The sequence below is a fragment of the Cervus canadensis genome, chromosome 16, assembly GCF_019320065.1.
Source record: "Cervus canadensis isolate Bull #8, Minnesota chromosome 16, ASM1932006v1, whole genome shotgun sequence".
NCBI lineage: Eukaryota > Metazoa > Chordata > Mammalia > Artiodactyla > Cervidae > Cervus > Cervus canadensis.
Genome location: NC_057401.1, coordinates 27,742,104 through 27,755,608, shown reverse-complemented (window position 1 = coordinate 27,755,608; position 13,505 = coordinate 27,742,104). Strand labels below are relative to the sequence as shown.

At 41.0% G+C, this 13,505-nt stretch overlaps 1 protein-coding gene across 1 annotated transcript in view; it reads right to left on the bottom strand.

Annotated features, from left to right (window-relative positions):
• The window catches only part of HCN1 (hyperpolarization activated cyclic nucleotide gated potassium channel 1), a 446,804-nt gene extending 434,529 nt beyond the window's left edge, over positions 1-12,275 (bottom strand). The window contains exon 1 of the mRNA XM_043489086.1: positions 11,742-12,275. Coding sequence (XP_043345021.1) covers positions 11,742-12,148 — 407 coding nt within the window. The 5' untranslated portion in view covers positions 12,149-12,275. The remainder of the gene's footprint in view (positions 1-11,741) is intronic.
• Positions 12,276-13,505: the final 1,230 nt, after the last annotated feature.

Genomic DNA, 13,505 nt, shown 5'->3' with positions numbered 1-13,505 from the left:
TCTCAAACAATCAAGATTGCATAATTTTTAATAAAATATACTCTTTTGAAAAAATAATAAGGCTAACACATTCTGCAAGGGCAATAAATGACATCTGTTGAAAAATGATGTAAAAAAAGATTTTTTCTTAAACTATATTTCTAAATAACCATTTTTCACAGACTATTTAATTTGACAATAAATAATAAATATAGTGACAGGGATTAAGAGATGCAAACTTCCAATTACAAAATAAATAAGTCATGAGGATATAACATACAACATGGGGAATATAACTAATAATATTGCAATAAATTTGTATAGTGACAGATGATAACTAGACTAATCATAATGAGCATTTTATAATGAATAAATATATTGGCTCATTATATGGTACACCTGAAACTAATATAACATTGTACATCAATTATACTCCAAAGGAAAATAATTGACAATTTAAAAGAAAAATGAAAGAATTTAGCAAGTTATGAACCATCTTATTTGGCTCATAGATAACATTTAAGTGATTTGAAATAAGGCCCCAAATGGTTTATGCCATTTTCTGATGAAAATAAAGATTAATGGGAAGTATACAACTCAATGCCATTAAAATTTTCCCCAAAAGCTATTTCTAAAGTCTTCAACACTGTAGCATTCTATAGTAACTTAGAAGATAATACTATTATATCTAGAAAATTTTTCGGATAGAAGCTGTATTAGAAGTTATCCAATGCTCATTGTCTCATGAGTGAACTTAAGTCACAGAGCACACACAAAAACTGCCACCGCACATCACGGTTTCTGCTGCCCAGTCTCCCCTGAAGATAAAAAGAAAGCAGAACAGCACATCATTTACACGGCCCTCCCTTCACAGACACATCCACTGGGGGAATTTTGAAGACTGACAAGCATATAGTTCACGCTTCTTAATTCCGTTTCAATTTGACTTTCATAATAGCTAACACAGAGCGTTAAGCAGCAGAGGATACTACAACTAAGCACCACATAGCTGTGCTTCGTCATCAGTCGTCCGACTCTTTGCAACCCCGTGGACCGCGGCCCACCAGCTCCTCTGTCCGTGGGGATTCTCCAGGCAGGAACACTGAAGTCGAGTGCCATTCCCTTCTCCAGGGGATCTTCCCAACCGGGCGAATGAACCCAGGTCCCCGCATTGCAGGCAGATTCTTTACATTCTGAGCCACTACATCTAGACACTATATAGTCATGACACAAAAATACGTATCTTTCCAACAACCCAATACTTTCCCCTCATTTTTATAACTAAGGAAACTGAGGCCCAGATACTGAGGTGGTGGAATTCGGATTCTAACCCTAACAGGCTGGCTCCAGAATCTGTGTTCTTAACAAAACTATGTCACCTCAAAACATACCCATAATCTTTTTTTAACAATTAAAACAGTATTAAAGGCTTATAAGACGATTATAAACTCCATTCTTTTCACTCTGCACACCCACTTCCTTAATTCAAACATCCTAATTGTTTCTTCCGACATTAAATTAAAAAAGACATTAAATTTAAAAAAAGAAACTGATACATCAACTTTAAACCCTGCTCATTTTCAATCATACAGCTTTTTTAGAACACCCAACCTTCATCTACCTTTCTCTTTCCTTCCAGAATAACAGGACCATAATCTTTGTGTAAATCATCCTTATTTACTTTACAATGGCCAGGTAACTGTTATTCATTGCTGATCCAAGTAATGTAATTTTTTTGTTTTCCTTTTAAATTCATGGCTATCCACTCGCGTATTCTTGCCTGGAGAACCCATGGACAGACAGAGGAGCCTAGTGGGCTACAGCCCATGGGATAGCAAAGAGCAGGACACGACTGAGCAGCTAACACTTTCTTCCTGGAGTTGATAAAGGTCTTTTGTTTATTTGCTTGTATTAAGTGCCTGCTAAGTCCCTTCAGTTGTGTCCTACTCTTTGTGAACTGTAGCCCATCTGGCTCCTCTGTCCATGGAATTCTCCAGGCAAGAATACTGGACCGGTTGTCATGCTCTCCTCCTGGTGATCTTCTGGATACAGGGATCAAACCCGTGTCTCTCGTGTCTCCTGCATTGGCAGAGGGGTTCGTATTCAACATACCCAGCAAGTATTCCTGTGACGGTCATAGATACCTTGTTCCAAAGGATCTGCCTAGTAACATTACTTTTCAAATGCTGATTACCGTTTTTCTCTCCCCTGAAAGCCTTTGTCCAGGGCCCTCTGCTTTCTGGCCCCTGTTTAGATGGGTGTCCTTCAAGACCACCCAGTTACTCAGAACTCCTGGGACTTTCTTTCAAGGTTCTTCTCTGTCAGATTCCATATCCCGTCTTTTGTCTTCACACTATTTGATGTGATTCTTTTACTGGAGCACATCATTCAGTAACTTTGTAAGAAAGGATACATGGGTGATTAACATTAGAGTTCTTGAATTCTGATTGGTTTTATTAAATCTTCCTATTAGGAAGGGTTTAGAATTTTTTAGAGGTCACTTTCTCTTACAATTTTGTAGACTTTATCACACTATCAGATAGCTTACAGTATTTTCTCACTTCTTGAGAAATACTATGTTTGTAACTTTCTCTTTGGAAAGATTTAGGGTTTTGTTTTTCGTTGTTGCTTTTTTTCTTTTTTTCTCTGATTCAGAGGAGTTCTGAGGTATGTGACGACCCTTGGTGGGGTCTTTTCCTTTCATGGTGCTGAGCACCCTGAGAGTTTCTCAGAAATGCTATTTCACATCCTGCTACCTGGAAAATTTTATTTAAAATGTCTCTGTTAATTCCATATGCCCATTTTCACTCTGTGTTTTCATCCTGCAACTCCTTTATAAGTTATTTTTGTATTTATACAAAAATATAAACTTTATATTTTAACTTTATATTATAAACTTTATTTTTGCTTATATTATCTATTCTCTCTTTTTCTTTTGGCCCAATTATGAGGGGTTTGCTAGACTTTATGTGCCAACTTATTACATCCTGGCTATTCTCTTCATAGCATATTGTTCTTACTGTACAGATGAAATACCCTGCTGAAGATATGATTTTTAGAGTATTTTAAAATAATGTTGAGTTTTCCCTTATCCCAAATGCTTCTCTGATCTTGGGACTTTCTTTTGCTGTTTGACTTAGTTTTTCTATTTTATGATGAAGATGTTTCTCAAAAGTCTCATAATCTTTTTCTTCTAGATCATACTAGATGATTTAGTACCAAAATATACATACAGTCTGACTCTGTATACAAATGTAAGGCTTTCTGCAAGGTTATTAGGTAATAAAGAAGAAATTTTACTGGAAGACCGTGAAGTGTCTTCCATGAAGGTAATTTTCCTGTTTCCTGCCTGGGGAGAAGTAACCAAGCCTGACACAGCCTTCTATATTAGGATGAACAGTTCTGCATTCACCAAGGAGACCCTTAATTAATCCTCCTGGTTTCAGAATGATTTTCCTGGAAACTATTTCTTAACTGGTCCCTTCATGTCCTGAACACTTCTGGAGTTCAGTGGTGAAGGACTGGGTAAGTGTTAACAGAGTAACTTCATTAGCTTTCTTTCTATTTCCCAGAATGTTTCCAGATCCCTTGTTCTCTGCTTTCTCCTTTTTATTCTAGTTGTCTGTGTTCATTTGTGTTTTTTTCATATTATTTTGAGATGGTTTTAAGAATGAGGGAGAATAAATGGTTAGCTTTAACATAATGTTTTCCTGAAGATGTGGAGAATTATTTATACTGGCAGCCTTGTTTCTTTGTGGTAAAAGAGCTGGAGTGACAGAATCAAGATTCCAAAGCAGGACTTCCCTGGTGGTCCAGGGGCTAAGACTCTGCATTTCCATTTCAGCATGGGTTCTATCCCTGTTCAGGGAACTAAGAATCCACATGTCATGCAGTCAAAAAAAAAAAAAGACAACATACTTGCTGAAAAATAAAGGTTATTAAAAAAAAAAAAAAGATTCCAGAGAGCTAAACTTCTGGCCCAGTTCTCATCATCCATCCATGTCACCAGGTTCATGGTGCTTAACCTCCTTCAGTTTCATTTAGTCCTCTCTAAACTGGGCAGGAAAAGGTAACGGCTGGGACATGTACCTACAGGTGCTAGCAGGGAAAGGATGCCAAATATTGCTGTAGGAAAAGAAAGAGATTTCTTTAACTGGATTCATTAATGGAAAGAATAAATGTGACACACCCTGGTTGGAGTGTGCATTCATTCAAAAAAAAATTTTTTTATAAACTGGGCCAGAAATTTCCCTTCTAAGACAAACAGAAATACATCTCTGCACACACACACACAAAAACTACAATAGCATTCATACCAGCAGTAATCATAAAGACCAAAAACAAAGGTATCCATCAACTGATGAATCAACAAAATTTGGTGGACGTGTCTGTGTGTTGTTTGCTCAGCCGTGTCTGACTCTTTGCAATCCCATGCACTGTAGCCCACCAGGCTCCTCTGTCCATAGGGATTCTCCGTGCAAGAATACTGGAGTGGGTAGCCATTTCCTTCTCCAGGAGACCTCCTGCACTGCAGGCAGATTCTTCCCCATCTGAGCCACCAGGGAAATCCAAAATTTGGTATATCCATACCAAAATAAGGAACTGAAATATGCTATAGCACAGATAAAACATGAAAACATTATGCTAAGAAACCAGTAACAAAACATTATATATTGTATGATTCCATTGATACAAGATTTCCAGAATAAGAAAAAAAAAAAATCTATAGAGGCAGAAGGTAGATTAGTGGTTGGATAGAGCTGTGTGGGGGGAGGAAGGGAGGGGAAGAAGAGAATTGAGTGCTAATGGATACAGCATTCCTTCTTAGAGTGATAAAAATTTTCTAGAATTGATTGTGGTAATGGCTGCACAATTCTGTGAACATATTAGAAACATCCAATCATTCCCTTTAAATGAATGAATTGTACTGTAGATAAATACTATCTCAAAAACTTGTTAAAAACTAAAGCATCTGAGAAAGCTTAGCAGGAAAAATGTCTATTATGTACATTCTTATGGCATGAGGAGTATAAAATGGAATAATACTGATGACATGAGGGAGCTTAAATTCTAGTAGAAAAAGATACATGAAGTATAAATTCTGATGAAACAAAAAGCCCAGATAGAAAAAGAAAGTGGAAGGGGGAGGTGTTGAAGGTGATCACAGTGATTAAACTGAAATCCACAGGAGGAGGAGAAACTAGTTATAATGCAGAATGACAAAGTGAAAAGAGAATTTCAGGCAACGGGGTTAAATGTCACATCAAAATCTGTGGCAGGAGAGAACTCAGCTGGTTCTGGGAGCTGAAAACTTACCCAGGTGGCTGAGGACATGAGGGAGCGAATGTTGTGTGACGAGGTTGCCCAGATAAATTGAAATTATGCAAGTCTTGTAGCTCGTTTGTCAAATATATTCAAGAGTAATGGAAAGCCCTCAAAGGATTTTAAGTAGTGTGATAACTTCATTAGACATAAGATAACATGGCATAAGATCATTCTTGCCACTCCACATACTCTGTGACGAATAGAATGGAGGACAATTCTGACTTTCTGTCCTAAAACTGCCTGTGACTATCTAAACAAGAACATCAACACTGGTGTACCCACGTCACTTAACATTTTAAGAAGAGTCTTAGTTGGTAGCAGTATTACTTGATAAGATCAGTATGTACAGAATATAATGAAGACTAATGGACAAAGATGTTCGCTGCAGCACTGCTGATAATAGTGAAATACTTGAAAGAAACCTGAACATACAAAATTTGTAAACAGTTGCTAACTCTACGTGTGTGTGATTAGCCTTACTTCTTTTTTCAATTAATTTTTATTGGAGTATAGTTGCTTTACAACATTGAGGTAGTTTCTGCAGTACAGCAAAACGAATCAGCTGTATGTACACATAAATCCATTCTATTTTAGATTTAATTAGCCTTACTTCTTTAGAGCTATAACATCTTGAAAAGAAAAACAAGTCTATGTAAATAAGATTGTTAAATTGTAAATCTGAGGCATGCATAATTTTGATACTTTAACTGAGTGGTCGTTATTAAATGAAACATAATATTACCAGGAACTTAACGAATAAACTTGAAAAGGGTCATGAAATCAATTTTTATCACTCATACTTGGGTGAGGTGTGTCTGATAAATGAGTATTTATCAGATGTGCTTATATACAAATGTCCCTTGAACAGTTTCTCTCTTGCTTGTTTATGCGGGCACGTGCACGCACACACACACAGAATTAACACAGCCAGGAGGTTTATTTTGCAAAAACATAGAAAACTCCAAGTGAACCAAGGAGCATCACCATTTTCCCCTGATTTTTCTCTTGTGGGAAAATAATGCTAACTTGTACATCAAGATGCCTTCTCACACACACAAAAATTAATTTTGGAAGAAAAGTACTTAGTGAAAGTATAAATAGTTTTTTATCCTAGTGCATGCAGACTTTTTCTTCATCACCACTAACTCTCCTCCTAAAATATATTGTGTCAGCCTAATTCATAGCTTGCTACTTCTTTACCCAAAATGATGAAATGAAAATTTGTCACAGACCCTGAACTTGTTCAGTACTCTTCCTGCAGTACTGATGGTCTACCATAATTTTGCATTATACCTATAAGAAAATCTATTTGGAAGTCTTCATCTTAAATCCAATTTTTGTCTCCAAGTGAGGACGTAAACGGGCTCAGCAGGTAAAGAATCCATCTGCAATGCAGGAGCTGCAGGAGACACAGGTTTAATCCCTGAGTTGGGAAGATCCCCTGGCAACACAGGCCAGTATTCTTCCTTGGAAAAAAAATCCCATTGGCAAAGGAGCCAGGCAGGCTACAGACCATGGGGTTGCCAAGAGTCAGAGAGGACTGAGGGACTAAGCATGAGTGAGCACAAGTGAATAATCTGCTAAACATAAGAAATACACTTGGGATGGCAAAAAGACCACACCCAAACCACAGATTTACCTTGCTAGCCTCATACTCACTTGGGGACACAGGTTCATTGAGTGGAATAATGCAAAATTACAAATACTATTTAAATTGTTTTCTGATGTTGGTGTTGTTTTGGTTTGTGGTTTTTGATCAAGCAGATATAGTCTAAATTCTGTTAAATGAGCCTATCCTAACAATGGTCAGTAATATATAGTTCCAATGCATTTGAAATTCTTTCATTATTATTCAAGATGCAAGTTCATCAATCCAAGCCCACATAATAAAATGTGAGTTGGTAAAAGTGCTTCTGTCTGACACTCAATTTACATAATAAACCCCAAAAGTAGGTTTAAAGGCAAAGTTGCTTGGGAAAAAATGGAAAATATCTTGTAATATTTTAATAGTATAATCACTATATCTATTAAATGCAATTAAATAGTGATCTACTTAGCAAAATTTAAAGTTTTATAACTTACATGTATACTAAGAAAATGGTAACTGAATAAATTCATACCTCCACATTTTTTCAAATAGTTTTGCTATAACTGGGCTGAACAGTTGCTAGAGCCACTATGAAGAACTTAATTGAATTTATAAGGTAGAAAACCGTTCACCTAACAGAGGAAAAAAATAAATTCTTATGGTTAATTTTGGCTGTATTGATACAGAAAGCAAATAAAAGGAGCATTGCTGGGGAAAATACAGTGCATTCTGCACAAAGATAACATAACAGTAGGCTAATTAGTCCTTAAACCCCAGAAGGTTGAATTGTTTTCCTGGGAGGAGCTCCTAGAAACAAGCAGTCTCTCTCTGACTAACTGTTATACAGAGGAAGCCTCCCTTCCCTAAAGAACACATCAGTGACCTCTGACATCAGCTGTGGATGCAGCCTGAGGCAGAGAGGCAAAGCCAGATATGGCAATACCTTCAGGAAGTGACTCGGTCTCTAGAGTCCTTGTGTACTTACCACACAATAAGCTTTTCACAGTTGTTCACACTAATTGATGAAGTGGAAGAAATAATGAGTCAAGATAGAAAATCTCCTCCCTTACCAGAGGCAAGATGTTTCCTGGCAGTATATATGGAATGGAGCATTATTTTTTTAAAAAGGCACTTATGTAAGCATGATCCAACAAAATAATGTCAGAATTCTTGAACTGGCAAATAATCTGTCGATAAATTCTTCTAAGGCAAATTACTCACGTAATAGCAACCATCCACAAGAGTCCCCTAGCTATTCTTTCAATGCATTTGAATGATTATATCATAAATGGACTGGCTATGAAATGACAATGCTTGCCCAGTATCACTTTTGTATTAAGTGAATGAAAAGTAAAGTTTTAGCTAATAAATATACAATCACTGTTAGTAACCTCAAAATCATGTTTAACCTTCAAATTATTTGTGTATGTGTGCTATTCACATGAAACTCAAGAAGACTGAAACCAAGTCCTCATTACACAAAAATCAGTGTGATTTTATTTTTTAACCATGTTTTCCCTAGTTTGGGTGAAGTTAGGGTGATTCTATACCATGGTATAAACAAAAACATACTTTTTTTTTTTTTTAACTGAATTCTGTAGCTCCCACCCAGTTATTTCCAACAGTATTGACGGTATTTGAGTCCTCTGTAGTCCCTGAAGGTTTCTAACATCATCCTCCCCTGAGAAGAAAGGGAAATACAGTGCATCTGCCCTACTTACACCGAGGCAGAGAAAACTACTCGCCAGACACGGCAACAGCACTCCTGGGCCCAGGCGGGTGAGAGCGCCTGGAGGAGCTGGCTCTCTGGAGTCTCAGTGGGGGAGCCCAGCCCCGCAGCCTGAAGGAAGAAGGGAGCCTGCCCTGGAAATCAATCGTCCTGGTCAGGGACTAGATCACCAGCTGCAGTGTCTGAGTCCTGACATGCCCTGGAGTGCGGGCTCACGCTACACTCAGCAATGTGGGCTGACCAAAGAACAGACTGACGAAACTTCCCTGGATCTGCCAAGGCTTAGGATGGTGAAGGGGGTTAAAAAAAAAACAAAAAACAAACTGGCATCTCCCCCATTTCTGGCATCTCCCCCATTCTCCGCAGAAAAGTATTCTTAAGTCTCACTTTCTCAGTCACTAAATGACCACTGAACTTAACTTTGGTATTGTACGAAACACAGCAAAGCGCTTCCCTTAAAGTGTCTTCATCAGGAAAGGGTCTGAGGTGAACCGCTCACGACTATAACATTTCTATATTTTGTTGATTATTCCCACACTGCTTTTCCTTTAGAAAAAGAAAAATGCCAACAGAATTATGCTTTTTTTATTTTTGCTTTTTTCATTACAGTATCCTGACATGTTACATATTTTTAAGAAATCTTATATTGGTAGTGAGACGATATAAAGACATCAATGAAATAATAATGATTTAAAATATGCAAGCAAGTATTTACATTCCTTCCTTAGTTTGTTGTTTTATTGATAAGACCAGTGTATATAGTAATTGTGAGTTTTAAAATCTATTTTTTTCAGATTTCTTCCAGTTAAAAATCTAAATTATAATATTTACCTCTACCATTTTCTTTTTCCAGGTATGCAAGGGAAAAATCAAATATTCCAAACTGTTCCACAGTAGTTGGTTTAGAGTATTAACTCACTTTTTAATTATCTCTCATTTCTTTTAAATGCATGATAAAGTCAAACTATCATCTGATTTCCATTTCTTCCTCCTGTTTAGTAACAAATTTATTTTGTTTGTTTTAAAGAGATACCCTGTCTCATATGACTTACTTAGGAAAATGTGGAGAATCTCTAATTTCATGAACTTCATTCATTCAAAAGATTTTGGCACACTATGCCAATTCCTGAAAGGTGGCCCTATGTTTTTTACCTAATAAATAAGTTTAGTTATATGCCACCATTTTGAAAAAGTATACTCTCTTTTCACACTGCTTGAGAAATAAAAGTGTCATAAGTAGCCATTTAATTGAGTGTAAAATTAAACAAACAGAATGTAGCATTTTATTTGCAAGCAGATATTGAACTACATATATTTCTGGAAAGACCATGCTTAGTTTTGTTATTAAGACTAAAGGCAGTTTCTGTAACATTCTTTCATGAAGAAAAAACAATATGGGTTGAAATACATTTCCACTGAAGACTGAGGTAGAAACAGTATTCTACATCTGATTTCAACTTAAAATTCTAAAGAATATGACAATGTTATACACCTTAGAATAAGGCCATTCACAGTTTGCTTCTATAAGTATTAGCCTACTGAAGGAAATATGTTTGATTATTTAGTAGATTACTTTAATGTGAACATTTTTTCAATCAAACTCTTAATTTTCCATACACTATAAATGTTGTTATGTTTTATAAGTCCTCCTTTGGAATTTGTTATGTGTTTTTCCATATAAGAACCTTAACATTCCACACTTCCTAAAGTACATTCATCCTATGCATAAATAAGATGGTTACTTATTTCTGAGAATGTATGTATTTTTACGTATATCTCAGAGAAGGTGAAGACAGTTGCTCCAAGGCTTTGTGCGGCATAAGTGTGTGTTTTCCACTAAATGTCATTCAGAACTCTGGACAGCTCCCATCAAGGCGTGGAGCTGAAGGCAACTGTCCCTTAGTTTCTACAAGCAACTCAAAGTAATGCTGCTTTTTATTGCTGTATTTGTTTGCTATTTAACAGCCGCCTATTAAAATTGCTTAGTTTACACCACATTCTTTTTCTTCTTTTTCTTTTCCGAACGATTTCAGCAGTAAATGGATACATACATACATACATATCTACATACATAAATGCCATTCCTGGCTTTTGCTTACTGGGTTTTGTTGTTTTTTAATTAAAAGCTCAGCCTTCCTCAGGCGCTAATATAACGTGACCGCAGGGTGTTCGTACACTAATAAGAGGATCTACTTCACGACCTTCATTTGATAATCTCTAAACAGCTTATAACCCAGTGAAAACTTGGGCGACAAATAAGATCAGGAAACCTCTTAACGTTAATTCACCGAAGCAGAGTTTCCCTGACAGCTGACAGCTCTCCTGCCCTTGTTCCCAGAGTTGGGAAACAGGAAACAGATTTTGGAAATAGACTAGTAGCCAAGGTCAAGAAAGGGTGCCCCTCTGTTTCAGGAAGGGGGCTCTGCAAACGCCCCCTGTCTCCTTTTCGGGAACTCAAGGCTTCCTGCCAGGTTCCGGCCCCACCAGGCAGCGCCAGCTCCACTGAAATCTCAAGTCAGGGGCCATCCAAGCGCAAATTACCCTTCCTCCGCCTGCCAGCCACTCTCCTGAAGAAAGGCATAAGCGGATGAAAAACAGATTAACACCCCCTACGGGCGAGAGAGGCTGGACCGGCCAGGACCCGTGAGTCTCGGGTCGCCTCATCCTCTCCCCAAACTCAGGAGCGCCTTTTGCCCCTTCGGGACGGACCCACTTCTTGGGGGAACAGCGCGAGGGAAGGTGGCACCCCCAACGACTTTCTGGCCACTTTCTTACACTCTCATCTCTCCGAAGTGAAAGTTTCCCTGCACAACTTAGCATCCTCTCATCCGGGGGTCACCATGGCCTTCTTCCTCGATCTGGCCCCAAAGTTCCCGAGGCAAAGGAGGAGAACCTTCCCCGGGGTTCCCCGGGCAACAGGAACTCATCAGTCAACCCCCTCCTGGGTGGAAACTAGTAGCAGAGTCGAGCCTGCCGCCCGGGTAGAAGCCACGGCGGCTCCTCCCGCGGCCGGCCGGGCGCCCCTCCCCGCCAGTCCCGGGGCGACCCCTCCCAGGAGCCGGGAGCGCGAAGGAGGGCGCGCCCGGAAGGGAGGGTGGGGCGGCGAGCGCGAGTCCTCACCTGAAATCACTGTAAGGGTGGATAATCCAGAAGCCTGCAGTTTTAACCCTTTCCTGCTCCTTCTCCACCGCCTTCTGGCTCCCGAACATGCGGAGGGAGAATTTGTTGACCCCGGGCTGCAGCATGGAGGTGAACTGCCGCTGCATGAAGCCGTACTGCCGCCGGGGCCCCTCGGCGTCCTCGAAGCCCCCGGCAGATTCCTCGCCGCCGCCGCCGCCGCCGTCCACCTTGAAGCACACGGAGTTGCCTTGCTCCTTCGCGCCGGTCCCGCCGCCCCCCGGCGGGGTGCCCAGGCGCTTCTCGGCCGCGGCCGGCCCCGCGCCCGTCGCGGGCGCCTTGGTGGGGAAGACGCTGTTGCCATCGTCCCGGCTGTTGGACGAGGAGTTGGGCTTGCCGCCTCCTTCCATGCCCGGGGGACGCGGCCGGCGACGGCGCGGGCTCCAGACTCGCCGGCCGCCCGGCGCCGGAGACACGAGGCGGAGGGGGCAGGGGCCCGATCCGGCGGCCGCCGAGCCCGGCTGCCCGTCGCGGCGGCGGCGGCGGCGGCGGCGCCTTCTGCTTCCCGCCCGCGCCGCTGCTCGCTGCGCGCCTCGCTCCCGCCGCCGCCGCTGCCCTGAGTGGCTGCGCTCCGGGCTCCGGCGCGGCTGGTGCTCAGGCTGAGGCTGCCCGCGCGAGGCGAGGCTCGGCTCAGCCCTCGCACGCCAGCGCCTCCCCTCGGCTGCCCTCTGCTGGCCGGAGAGGGACTCTACCCGCCTGCACGCGACACGCTGTCGCTCCGCTCTCGCTCCACTTCTGCCCAGCGTGACATTGAACTCGGGAGCCCTGGGAGACATTCACTTGTACATGTTGTGAGAGACTCGGCGTATGTTTGCACGAAAAGGAGAGAGGCAACGAGAGAGTGGGAGGAAGACTGGGCCAGCGGATATATATTCATCCGAAAGAGACAAACATCCTTGAACTCCTTGAGACCTTGTCACGTTGAACTCCTGTTTAAATGATGTTACAGATCAGGAAAGGGTGGCTCTGCATGCAGAAAATTCAGCGTACAGCTAGGTGTGCATTAGAAAGTAACGGCTGACATTAGATGCTAAATTTCGTGAATACAGGGAGTGTGTGTGTGTGTGTGTGTGTGTGTGTGTGTGTGTGTGTGTGTGTGTAGTTGAAGGAGAGAGGCAGACGGGGAAAGAGACTAGGTTCTTTGTAACCCAGGGTAATCAGTTGGGGCTTTGCAGATGAAGCTTTGCACCTAGGGACAGACAGCTGACCTCCTTACACTTATCCTTGTTTTTTCTCTGGAGCTTCGTATGCAGAAGATGGGATTTCTTCCTTCCCAAGACCACTCACATCAATTTGCTGGTCTTCCAGCAGCCAATACTGAGAGAAAAGTGTGTTAGGGAAACCTCACCAGAGCTGACCTAACTTTTCAAGTTATATAATCTATAGAACATACTAAGAGCCTTGCATGTTGGTCAGTTTTCTATGATGCCTCACCAGAAAGCCAAGATGCCTTGGAATCTAGACAGAATGTAATGACCCTTTCAGATGGGGAACGTATTCTCAAGTGAAACTTACAGCTTGCTGCTGATGCTGAAGAAAGCATTCTGAGATTCCTCTTATTCCCTTGGTGTCTTCCAAACCCACTGTATTAGCTGAAGGATGCAAGATGTGCTGCCAAACTCACCAGTCACTCAGCAGTGCAGCCCCAAAGTCTGAAGAGCTTTAGGACTCCCCAATGTCCCAAAACATCTGTTCCAGTTACACGCA